At 38.8% G+C, this 13206-nt stretch overlaps 1 protein-coding gene across 1 annotated transcript in view; it reads left to right on the top strand.

The window, feature by feature from the left end:
- MAMDC2 (MAM domain containing 2) overlaps window positions 1-13206 on the top strand; it is a 223208-nt gene that overhangs the window by 117125 nt on the left and 92877 nt on the right. The window contains exon 6 of the mRNA XM_036737380.1: window positions 9488-9744. Coding sequence (XP_036593275.1) covers window positions 9488-9744 — 257 coding nt within the window. The remainder of the gene's footprint in view (window positions 1-9487; window positions 9745-13206) is intronic.

The following is a 13206-nucleotide window of genomic DNA, read 5'->3' as shown; positions in this document are numbered from 1 at the left end:
TGTATATATGCATGTGTGTATATAAAATACATATATATTCTTACAACCTCACCACTCGGTAAAGTAGGTGCTATTGTTTCTCCACTCTCAAAATGTGGAAACTGAGGCAGAGAGGTTAAGTGACTTCCCCAGGGTCACATGACTAGGAAGTATATGAAGTGGAATTTGAACTCTGGTTTTCCTGAGTCTAAATCACGAATTTTATCATTTTAGAATTTTATCTACTCACTGGACCAAAATAAGGAGAACAACAAACAATGAAAGAAAAGATACGGACATACCATATGTAGTCCTGTAGAGAAATGACAGGCTCTGTATAGGTCAGGTGATTCTGAATGGTGCATAAGGAAATGGTGGTTGGTACTTTATCAATCTTGCTAAATCAGTCAGCAAGCATTTATTAAGTGCTTAGAATGTACCAGGTGCTGTGCTAGGTGCTGGGGACACAAATACAAAAAACATGAAGCAATTCCTACTTTCAGGGAGCATACGAGTACTTTTTATTTTCTTTTGTCCTTTTTCTCTCCTTCTTTTCTCCATTCTTTTAAATCCTTCCAATCTCTTGAGAAATCCTAGAAACAGCCATTATTTTGCTGACTCCCAGGATCAAGGGAGGAATGCCAATATTTACACCTAGCCATCTATACAATAGCTCTCTTAGTACAATTAGCATCTGTGACTTGGAGCATTAGGATTTGTCTCTGCAATTCAATTTGATATGCCATTTGTTAGCAATTTACTGTGTACAAAGCACTAAGCTGGCCTCTTGGGGAGTGAGAAAGTTTAAAAAGACACGTCCTTATGGAGCTTACTATGCAGTAGAGGGATAAAAGGAGTATGGCTATAAAGAGTACTGGGGGTATACATAATACCTTCAAAACAAGACAACTTCTCTCATCTATGGGAAATATATATTTTTCCTGTCCTTGTCATACTTGAATTCAGAACTTCAGAGCAGAGTACTAGGCAATGCTTCCCCTTTTTACAAAGGATTAAGCTGAGACCCGGACAGGTTAAGTGATTGGTCCAAGGTGACACAGCTAGCTTCTGTTTACAACTGGCTTGAAACAGTTGTCCTGGGTCAACCAGAGATCCTTCCACTATACCTCACTGACACAAATGGAGTGAGCAAAACCCCAAAATAACTGCAGTAATTTTCGTGGTGATGAATGTCTTTAAGATGTAAAAGGGAAGAGGGTTTGCATGGTGCTTTTCAAAGTATGGATTAAATTCTGGCTTATGCTTAACCATGGTCAATAGAATGTAAGTACCTCTACCATAGGGACTGTTTTATCTTTGTCTTTGTGTCTCCAGTGCCTTGTGTACAGGAGGCATTTAATAGGTATTCTTGAATTAAACTGAACAAGGCAAAAATACTGTTAACTATAATACCAAATATTGTATGATACATTAAGTTCATTAAAATGATCAAAGCAGAGTGCTATGTGAGGTATGGCATGAGGGGCCCAGGAGATGGTTCAAAGAAGAGATAACATTTGGATTGAACTTTAATGTATAGGTAAGAATTCTAACCTTCTGTTTAGAATGATAACATCTTAGTTCCAATTAGGAAAGTTCTAAAAGAGGAATGTTAAAGCCACCTACAATTATTGTCTGATAATTATAGCTTTAAGATATTATTGAATTTTGGTTAGCCTTAAAGGTTAACCTTAAAGCACTATATGGAGAAGAACAATGATTACCAGAAGCAGCATGCTTACTGGATAGAGTACTGGACTTGGCAAGAAGAAGACCTGGGTTCAAATCCCATCTTAGGCACTTAGTGGCTGGGTTACCATGGACAAGTACCTTAACCTCTCTAAGCTTTGGTTTCCCCATCTGTGAAACAGAGATAATAATACCTATAGTGATTACATCTCAAGATTGTTGTAAGGTTAAATAAGGCAGCATACATAAAGAACTTGGTAAATTTTAAGGCATTATGGGCTGTTTTTTCTTAAATTATTTTTAAAATAAAAATATTTTTATTTTAATTTAAAATTTTTATCTATTGTTTTAAATTTTTTATTTGAAAGGTAATGCCTATAATAATTCAAACCTATGGATGGGAACACAGTTGCAAATCAAACTGAGGTCATACTCTAAAAATAGAGTAGCTGTTCCTGTCATTTACTTTTGACCTTGCATTAGGCTTATTGATTTTTTTTTCATGCGATCAATCAACTTTGATTGTGAAGTACAGGTTAAATCACTCAGATATCTATTGCAGCAAGTATGTGCTGTTTATATCTTCTCTCATTACCACTCTTTCTCTAGAAGCCCTCACTCTACTGTTCTGGGCTTACAGAGAAAAATCAAACTGAAAGAATAAAATGCAAGGCAGTAGATGGTCCAGATCTTGAAAAGGCTGGTGAAGTCTTCTTATGGGGCCCAACTGTATCATATTTTGTACAATATGGGCCTAATTGAACTGTATTTTATAGGAAAAGAGACTTTGGAAAAATAATTTTTAAAATATGATTTTAAAATTAATTCTAAAATGTGTAAAAATGAATGAAAAATCTTGAAGTATATCAATCAATGTAGTCAAAATTATAAGAACATGATATCCCTGTTATGGAGGGTTGGATGAGATTTTTATTCTATTTTCCTGAGCTCTGACTCATCAAGTACGTTCATTTTTTTTACACGTTCTAGGAAGTGAAACTGAATTATTTTCCTACTCAAAGCATTTATTACCATTTTGTACTTTCCTTAGCAAAAGGAATAGAATTATCTATAAAATAATATGCACAATGAATTGTTTGAAATAAAAAAATAATTCAACGTTGTATTTGGTCCTATTTTGGAAAAGCAAAGTTGGGCACATCTCAGAACATAAAACATAAAATAGAATAAAGGCTTAAGGCTTCTCCCTTAACTCACTGTTATGTCCAGCACTCTGGTTATGACCCTTGTTATGTCCAGGTCCAGCATTCTATCCACAGAAAATGTGACATAGTATGTAACAAATCATACTGGGAATAGGGAAGATCTGAGTTCAAGTGTTGCCTCTGATATGTATTGACTGTGTGACTCTGGACATTGAACATAATTTGCCTGGACTCAGTAATACCTGAGTTCAAATCCAGCCTTGGCTACTTACTAGCTGGTGTTAATCTGGGCAAGTCACTTAACTACTGTTTGCCTTAGTTTCCCCATCTGTAAAATGGGGATAATAATAGCACCTACCTCCCAAAGTTGTGAGGATCCTGGGCTTAGCACAGTGTAGGCATAATATAAATTTTAGCTATTATTTTGGTTTGATTTGGTTTAGGATTTTTGGACTGGTTCTATTTGTTTGGGAACTCCCAGTAAGGAAACCCCATCTACCAATATTGGCACCTACTCTTCAACTTTTATTCTTAAAAAGCTGCCTGGGTGTTGAGAGGTTAAATCACTCCTCTATGGTCTTGCAGCTGCTATACATGTTAGACATAGAACCTGAACCTGGGGCTTTCTGAGTCTGAGCCTGACTCTCTTTCCCTTCGGGATGCTGCTTCTCTTAACAGGTCAGTTTCATACTCCCCCAATCATATTCTTTTACTGTTTAGTTGTTTTTCAGTTGTTTCCGACTCTACACGATCCTTTTGGGGGGTTTTCTTGGCAAAGATACTGGAATGGTTTGCCATTTCCTTCTCCAGCTCATTTTACAGGTGAGGAAACTGAGGCAAACAGGGTCTTGGCCAGCGTCACACAGCTAGTAAGCGTCTGAGGCGAGATTTAAACTCAGGTCTTCCTTACTCCAGGCCCAGCGCTCTATTTACTTCACCAGGTAGCTGCCCACAATCATAATTCTACCACTCTATATTTTAATACTATCCCTTGATTCCTGTGTCAAATGACTTTTTTACTGTAATCTCATACAAGCCCCCTAACTCCACGAAACCTGAATTTCAAAAAAGACAAAGAGATCTTCCCTGGAGATGCTTAGTCCTTTCCAGATTCATAATGTTCCAATTGTCATAAATTCCTTGAAACTAAGCTCTTCTCTTCCCAGGAGAGATCTTTTCATTCCACCATAGCTACAAACAGCTCAGCTTGAGCGGAAACAGTACAGATTCACATCCATGCCAGAGCCGGTTCTTATGTAGCCAAACCAAGAGTAATCGGTAGGGATTGTTGGTTAGCCAGACTGTTTGAAAATAAAAGTTCAGGAACTGCCCTAAAAATCTCTTTTCCTAATCAAAAAAAAAAAAGGAAAGAAAGAAATTGGCCACCTGCCAGGGCCTTCTAATTCAAAATGAAGAGTCCAGACAATTAACAGGGTGACTATGCAAGAGTCCTCTCTGGAAACAAGTGTATAAACACCATGAATGCAGGCATTAACCCTGAAACAACCCAGGTTTTGGCAGAAATCATGACCATTTGGCTTGGTTTTTCAGCTAGTTGAACAGTTGTTTCCTCCCATAAACCTTAGCCTCTTTTAGTGTTCTCTGGTGATAGGGAACAAACAGTCATCTAACAGAGGTGATGTGGACATGACAGACTTAATGAATCCACCCTAGAAATTCTTGATTTGTGACCTCATGGGAAACTCACTGACCTTTTTTTTCCTCTTAGAAAAAATCCAGATGCCTTGCTTTCAGTTTGGAGATATCCAAGGTCAGCCACTCTGACCAATGGGCTTAAAGAATCCCCTAGAGGACTGTGGGACTCTGCCCAATTCCATTCATATGTACATAAACCAGAAAGACTGGAAAAGTCAGATGGACTAAGGGATTCTCTAAACAGAATGCATCCTGAGGTAGCCTTCTCTAAAGGAAGGGTGGCTGACTTACCTAAAGCCAGCCAGGCATATTTTCATGATGCCAGGCGACTCGTCAGGATTTTCCACTGGAAGTAACAGACATGGTGTCCACCACCCTGCCCCCTGGGATTGCTTTCAGTCCAGCATGTACCTGGCAGCTTCCAGACCTCAGACTTGTACATCACTCTCAAGGCCTGGAATTTCCTGGTCTATACCTGAAAGGTGATTTCTGAAATCAACTCCTCTCTCTTTCCTGCTGAGTGATTTATGTTTTTCTACCACTCACTACCTTTTCCTTCTCAGCAAGAAACTTGCAACAACTGACAATTTGCCAATAAGATGTAGCAAAGGCTGGCAACAGATAAATGACCCGAGAAGAAAGGGGTAACAGAATTTGGTTTAGTCTGGTGGTTAAATATGAGCCTCAGTGTCAGCAGTTCTGGTCTCTTTCCCAGCAGCTCCACTGACTCACTTTGGGCAAGTCACATTATGTCTGCTTGATTTTTTGTGTGTGTACATAATTTGATCATGGCTGACTTGGTCCTAAGAGTCTTGTGCATGGACTGCTAATGAGGCTGTAAAACTGCAAATTCAAAGATTAAAATATTGTCCATACAGCAGGTAAGCAATCATCCTGTGAAGAGGGCTATCGTATTTCTGTCAGCTAGATAGAAACTGTATTTATAATTCACTCATTGAGCGTCTGCTCTGTATGAAGCACCAGATGGGAGAGATTCAAAGAGAAGAGCTTGTTTTCTGCCCTCAAAGAGCTTATTCTCTCATAGGCATATAAAAAATGATTGAAATACATGGCACAGTGTAGCAAGCATGTTAAGAGAGGGACAAAGTATTATGGGAGCTCAAAGGAGGGAGAAACTACTTGTAGTTGGAAGATGAGGGAAAGGCTTCAAGAGAGAAGGGGACATTTGAACTGGGCTTTGGAGGATGGATACGTTTGCAACAGCCAAAGATTGAGGAGGAGGTCAGAGCTCTCTGGGTGGAGAAAACAATGTAAGCAAATTAGATCTGGAAAAGCAGAGAATAGTACATAGTCTGATTTGGCCATAACTTTTTGGTCCACGTCTGTACTTTTGTCAGGCTGGTGTCTGGGAAAGTCCTACTTTGAAAACTCCCTCTACAGCTGTAGAACAGCAAACTCTCTGCGTCTTAGTCTTGGAGGATTGCCTGGGGCACAGAGAGATGTTAAGTGACTTGTTCATGGCCCTACATTCAATGTGTCAGAACTTGAATATCCACACATTACTGACTCCAAAGCTAGCCCTCCATCTACTATGCCATCCTTCCTTTTATAACATAGGACACACTTTGAGACTTCTCTGCCTTCTCCACCATGTTCCAGGAAGCTCATTATTGGGATAACCCCAGTATCCTGGAAGATCTCATCAGTCTTGGTATTCCACCTCATCAGTACCCTCATTCTCTCTGATTGGAGGGTGGAGCCATGAAAACCAAACTTCCATTTAAGGAGAGAGCTCAGTTAAGACAGGTCCTCATTTCTTACCTGGCTGTACTTAACCTACTTTAGGACTTCTTTGATTGACTCTTCCATCATTCTCCCAAGTCCAGGCCCTTCTCCTCCCCCTTCTCCACCACCCCCTCCCCTCCCCTCCCACTTATCAGCTTCCTTTCGTGTGTTGTCTTCCTACCTGCTCCTTGAGGGCAGAGATGCTTTCTCTTTTTTTCATATTTGTATCCCTAGCTCTTAGCACAGTGACTGAAACATGGTAGGTGCTTAATAAATGTTTATTGACTGACTGACATGTGAAGAGGATTTACATGAGATACATTGGCTAGGTTAAGTCAGAGCCAGATTATGAAGGACTAGGAATGCCATGGTGAGGAACCTTGATTTTCTCCTAGAGCTTATACAGAACTGTTGAATGTGTCTGAGCAGGACAGCGATGGATCAGACACTATGAATGAGGAAAATTATTGTAACACTGGTGTATAGGGACAGCTAAAGGGGGCAAGCTAGCCAGTTAGGAAGCAGTTGTTGCATTGGAAACAAAGTAGAGGTACCACAATTGGGTAAGGGTTAAGCAAATTGTGGTACATTGATGAGATGGAATATTACTTTGCTAAAAGAAATAATAAAAATGAAAAATGCAGAGAATCAAGGAAGACATATCAACTGATTCTGAGGGAAGAAAGTAAAACCAAGAAAATGTTATTTGCAATAACTACAACAGTGAAAATGGGAAGAGCAACAATAGCTTTAAAACCCTGAATTCTCTAAAATTAGTTCCAAAGAAGAGATCAGAAAATGGACCTCACATTTTTTTTTTTTTTGCAGAAGATGGGGGTTGTGAGTGAGTGACATCGTATGTACTGTTCAAATTAATTGATTTTTTTTTTAGTTTTGGTGAACTGCTTTTCCTCCCTCTTTTTTTATTTTTTGTTATGGAAGATGACCTTTTGGGGAGAGATAGTAGGAGGGATAAATTTGGAAATGAGGATGATACAAAAACAAAAAAAAATTTGTTTTTTAGTTATGTCTGACTCTTCCTGACTCCATTTGGGGTTTTCTTGGCAATGATAGTGGAATGGTTTACCATTTTCTTCTCCAGCTCATTTTACAGATGAGGAAACTGAGGCAAACAAGGTTAAGTGATTTCCCCGGAATCACAAAGCTAGTCAGTGTCTGAGGCCAGAGTTGAACTAAGGAAGATGAGTTTTCCTGACTCCAGGCCTGGTGCTGTGCACCACGTAGGTACCCAAAAACAAAAAAATACTGAATTTAAGACTGTGTGTTAGCAATGGGTGAAGAGTTGGAGGGATGCACCGAGGAGTCATGCACTAGAGATGAATGTTAAAGACTCCACTTATATTTATTCTATGGAAGGAGTAGATACTGAAGTTCTTTGTGTTGCCTCCATCTGGTGTATCCCAGTTGGACCAGACCATTTTTCCAAGCATTACAATATGAAAAAGAATGTTAGTATAATGATGTGGGCCCCTGAAAATACACTCTCAGGCAATCAGATTACAGATTCCTATGGTGACATGGTCAGTTAAGTCTCTGTCAATCAGTTACCATTTATTGGGTACACAGTGTATGTGCAACATTGTACTGGGCTATATGTGGAATTACAAAGATGTTTGGCCAATGCTACCAAATTTGCTTTTAACTCTCCTGGGATTTTCAAGATATTTCCAATTCCTAGAGAGTCATTTCCCTTTTCCAAGAATGTTAGCAACAGCAGAGGGAAAAAAATTATTAAGACCCTCCCCCCATACTTTCACCCACTCCTCATTTTCCCAAACAAATTTCTTGGAAATGAAATCTATATAGTTGGCAAGACAAATGGCAAAGAAAAAAAAAAGGTGAGTTGTCTGCCTAGAGAATGTTTACAATCTTTTCCTGATACTCTAGAAGGAATATGGCTTAGAAACATGAACATACATTTCAGTGAAACAAAGTTGGAGGATATAAGGAAACTAGTTAGGTTTACCAGTGGCCTGGCTATTACCACCGTATGTGATTTCATCTGTGTAGGTACTCCTTTCACCAATCCAAATCACAATCCCTCTATGCCCTTAGTAGACAGTCTTCTTGAATTGCTAAAGAGAAAAACAAAAAGAGCCACTGCCTAGCAACCAATCCTCTTCTAACTTAGCTAGACTGGACAAGAAAAATGTGGCCTATTTCTGGAACCTTACCACATTTGATCTGAGCCCAAATAAATCAACAACAACTAACTGGTTTGGACTACAAGGTTTGCAAAGCACTGTATGTATATATGTGTGAGTATATACATATGTATATGTGTGTATACACGCAGTGTACATATATGCACACATGTGCATATACATGCACATATACATACACGTGTGTGTATAGGTGTGTGTGTGTATAGATGTGTGCATATATGTATATGTGTGTGTGTACATACATGCATATATTAAAATCTCATTCAATTCTCACAACAACCCTATGGGGTCGGCACTATTATTATCATCATTTTACACATAATGAAACTGAGGCTAGGAAGGACTAAGCGACCCAGCTAAAAAAGTGTCCAAGGATAGATTTGAATCTTTCCCTTCCTGACTCTAGGCCTAATACCTTATCGCCTTCATCATGTGGCCTTCATAGTGGTAGGACCTGCCAGAACTCGGGCTTCACCGACGTCATCTTCAAGAATCCAACACCACTTCCATGCTTTGCCAAAACATCAACATAGTATATTAGTGGCCGTTGGTTATTGTATTTCTTATTTTTTAAGGAAGATAGTAGATGCAGTTTTCACTTTTCTGATTCCCTTCTGCAAAATGGATGTGAGAACATTATTAAAACTGTGATCTAGAAACATTTGAAAAGTCACTAAAAATCATTCTTTTGAAACTGCATTTTTTAATTTCTATGAAATTGCAGTGCCAGTTGATGGCAGTGCTCAGGAAAAAAACTTCTCAGAAAGTTCACTATAAAATTGGCAGATAGATTGGTATCTATAAATCAAATAAGTACTGTATGATATGTGTAAACTTTCAAGCTTTTGCTGCGCTCCTATAACCGTATTGGATATCTTATATATCCTGTTAATTTGACGTACGTGAGAACCCAAGGTTCTTCCACTCAGAAATCACATGGAGCCATATTATTTAAATTAGGAGATGCATGAGGGCTCCTCTAGGATTGTGTCGTTTATGGAGCTTCATCTATGTATTTTTAAAACTCTTTTCTCTATGCTTCCCCCCCCCACCTCTTTTTTTAAGGCCACTATATGTATGTGGATTCCGTTTACATCAAGCACTTCCAAGAGGTTGCCCAGCTCATCTCCCCAAGGACAACAACTCCCATGTCTGGCTGCCTGTCTTTTTATTACCAGCTCCAGCAAGGAAATGACAATGTTTTCACCCTTTACACCCGGGATGCCAGTGGACTTTATGAAGAGATATGGAAAATTGACAGTTCTGTGAGCGAAGCATGGAACCTAGCTGAGGTTGACTTCAGTGCTCCATACCCAACGGAGGTATGATTAGGTTTTCCTGTGGCTACAGCATGGCCCCTCCAAAGTCTTTCAAATGAAATCTGCCAAAATTAAATGGAAATCAGGACAGCTTTATACTTCTATTTATCATTCATTTCTTTATAGCAAGATATACCTTTTGTCAGACAGATTTATTGAATGATTCTTTTATGCAGATCTTGAAATAAGTGTAGTGGATAATAGGGTGGACTCAGTGCTCTTTAATTACTCAATCAACAAGTATTTATTTATTAAGTACCTCCTATATGCCAGGCATTGTGCGAGGTGCTAGGGATACAAGTACAAAGAATCAAACAATTCCTACTCACAAATATATATATAAATGCATATATATACATATATATATACATACACACATATACACATACATACATATGTATATGTGTATATATGTGTGTGTCTATGAATAGATATAAATATATACAAAGTAGTTAAATACAAGGTAGTTTGGGACAGAAGACTCCTGTAGTTGGGGGATCACAAAAAGTTTCATGTAGGAGATGATACTTGAGCTGCATCTTAAAGGAAGAGAAGTACTCTTTTGTTCATTGTTGTCAGTTATCAAGATTTCACTTGGGAGAAACACATTATTTATTTGTTTTCAGCAATAGCTTCCTAATTGGTGACCATGCCTGAACCTCTCTAATGCATTCTCCAAACATCTGTCAAATCATTCAATCTATTATACTCCTAAAGCAAAAATCTGGCTGTGTCATTATCTTGCAAACCATTAATAGGGCTTTGCATTGGCTTTAGGAGTGTATTGCTCCCAGAGAGTGATATCCCTCTGTACCTATAGAGAAGCCTGTGGATGAGTGTCCAGGTTATAGTGAGGAGGGTTTTTGTTGTTGTTCAGAAGTTTCATTCATGTCTGACTCTTCTTGATCCCGTTTGGGGTTTTCTTGGCAAAGATACTGGAGGGGTTTGCCATTTCCTTCTCCAGCTCATTTTACAGATGAGGAAACTGAGGAAAACAGGGTTAAGTGACTTGCCCAGGGTCACACAGCTAGTAAGTGTCTGAGGCCAGATTTGAACTCAGGAAGATGGGTCTTCTTGACTCCAGACCTGGCGCTCCATCCACTGTACCACCTAGCTACCATTGAGGAAGGAGGAAATTGTAACACTTGCCTCCTTCTGAAGTTTCTGTTTTAGGAAATCCCAAAACAACCAAGATCTTTAGTCAGTGTTTGCAATGCTTTTTTGTTGATGATAAAGTTTATTAAGTAGCGTACAGTAGTCATCATCATTCATTCACATCCCCTGTCATGAGCAAAGGGCTAGAGAGATATTTTGCCCTAAGTACTTTCAGATACGCTCACCTGCTTGTCCAGTGTATAGGCCTAAAGAATGTTATCTTTGGTTCCTGACACAATTCTTCCGTAACATACCCCACTTCAAGTAATACCACGTCTACTCCAGAAGATGTGTTATTTCCTAGCCATTTGTCACACGAGACATTATTTTGTTCTTGAAGCCCAATGGAAAAGTTCCTATGAGCTCAGAGCCTAAAGAGGGAAGAAAATTATGTGCCTTCTACAAAAGTCAAATGACTCATAGTCTTAATGATATGGGCCTATTCTGCAAACTCCCATCATCCTCACTTAAACTCCCGGGTTAAAATGTGTTTTTAATGGAGCTCTTAAAAACATTTTTCGGTGCCAGCATCAATGCTGAAAAGTTTCAGTTCTAGACTTGAGTCTATTTGAATGTAGCTCAATGTGTCTCACATGCGTATGATTATGAGGGAAAGAGTTTGAATCTTTTCTCTGGTATTATTCATACTTCCGAATATACTAGGAAAAACCCCATATACTGCACAAATCAGTGACATTTATTTATGCAGCTTTCCCTCAAATAATAAAAAAAAAAAACCTCAAGAATTTTTTTCTCCCTCTCTCTAAAGATTGGCAACATTGAGTCTGCCATGACCTGAATACTCTAGGGAAATAGGAGTGTGTGTGTGTGTGTGTGTGCGCGCGCGCGCACGTGCATACACATACTTTTTAGAAAAACTTTTGCCTGCCGAATAAAATCTAATTTAGTGATTCATGGACTTTTTTAGCCACAGATTCCCAGATTGTCTCCTAAATTTAATTTTCCCTGTTCCCTCATGGTCACATCTCTCAGGTCTCTCCAAGGTCTCCCCTCAATGTGCCGAAGCCCAGACGCGACTTTCCTCTTTTTGTATTATGTCACCATCTCTAGACAATCAAGTCCCTCGACTGTCCATTGTATGTTGAAATGCTCATAGAATGTTATGTGGGAGAGGGACCTTGGAAACCACTTAGAGAGCTGGTACAGTGGATAGAACACTGGCCTGGAGCCACGAGGGCCTGAATTTCAATCCAGCCTCAGATTCTTGCAGCCCGTGTGACCCTGCATGGGTCACTTCACATCTGTCTGCCTCAGTTTCCTCACCCATAAAATGGGGATAATAATAACAGCCCCTACCTTGCAAAGCTGTTCTAAGGATAAAGCGATATTTGTAAAGCACTTTTCTAAACTTAGCATGCTATGTAAATGCTATTATTTTTAATAAATATATTAATATATACATAATATATAATTAAGTATATATTATACTCATATAATATATAAATATAATAAATAATACTGCTGTTATTATTTCCTGGCCCAAACCTCCTTATTTTGCAGACTGAGACCCGGAGAGGGGAAGAGATTTGCACAAAATCTTGCCGTGAGTTAGCGTAGGAGATCATCCAAGAACCCGTGTCTTCTGTCTAGGGCTCTTTCCCCTAGAAAGAGCTTCCTTACATCATTGACTGACTTAAAATACAGTAAACTCTGAATTGAATGACTTTCCCAGCTCTGGTGAAGGATTTGTGTTGGTGTTTGAATGATTCTCACCTGATGCTTTTGCGGTCAAAGGCACGTTTACAGGATTCCTTGGGTTAAGGAATATAGATCATAATAGATGCTTTACAGGGACTTATTATTATTTACAGTGTTCATTCACTTAAAAAATATTTATTAAGCACTGACTATGCATCAAGCACTGTGCTAGTCACTGGAAATAGGACAGAAACAAAACCAGTGCCTCGCCTCAAGAAACCTAAAGTCTGCTGGTGTTCTAGCCAATTTACCACGCCTGGGCAGGTTGCAAGCTACTGAAATGAAAGATTTTGCCTCTGTTACTGGGGATTTTTTTTTAACCAATTAAAAAAGTTTTTGATAGACTATGAGCTCCTTTGATGACAGGGTCTGTTTCATTTTTGTCTTTATATCCCCAGTGCCTAGCTTAGTGCCTGCCATGTGTAGGTGCTTAAAAATGGCTTATTGATTGATTCTTTTAAAAAATATACATTTCCTTGTTACCTTTTGTCTTTCCATCAGATTTTCTCTAGAAGTGGGGAATCCTTTCCTCTTTGATATTGAAACAAAGATAGCAAAAGAATAATAGCAAAAAAAAAAGAATAATAAAGA

Source organism: Trichosurus vulpecula, chromosome 9 (genome assembly GCF_011100635.1).
Source record: "Trichosurus vulpecula isolate mTriVul1 chromosome 9, mTriVul1.pri, whole genome shotgun sequence".
NCBI classification, from domain to species: Eukaryota; Metazoa; Chordata; class Mammalia; order Diprotodontia; family Phalangeridae; genus Trichosurus; species Trichosurus vulpecula.
The sequence above is the reverse complement of the archived record's forward strand: the minus strand, read 5'-3'. Positions and strand labels throughout refer to the sequence as shown.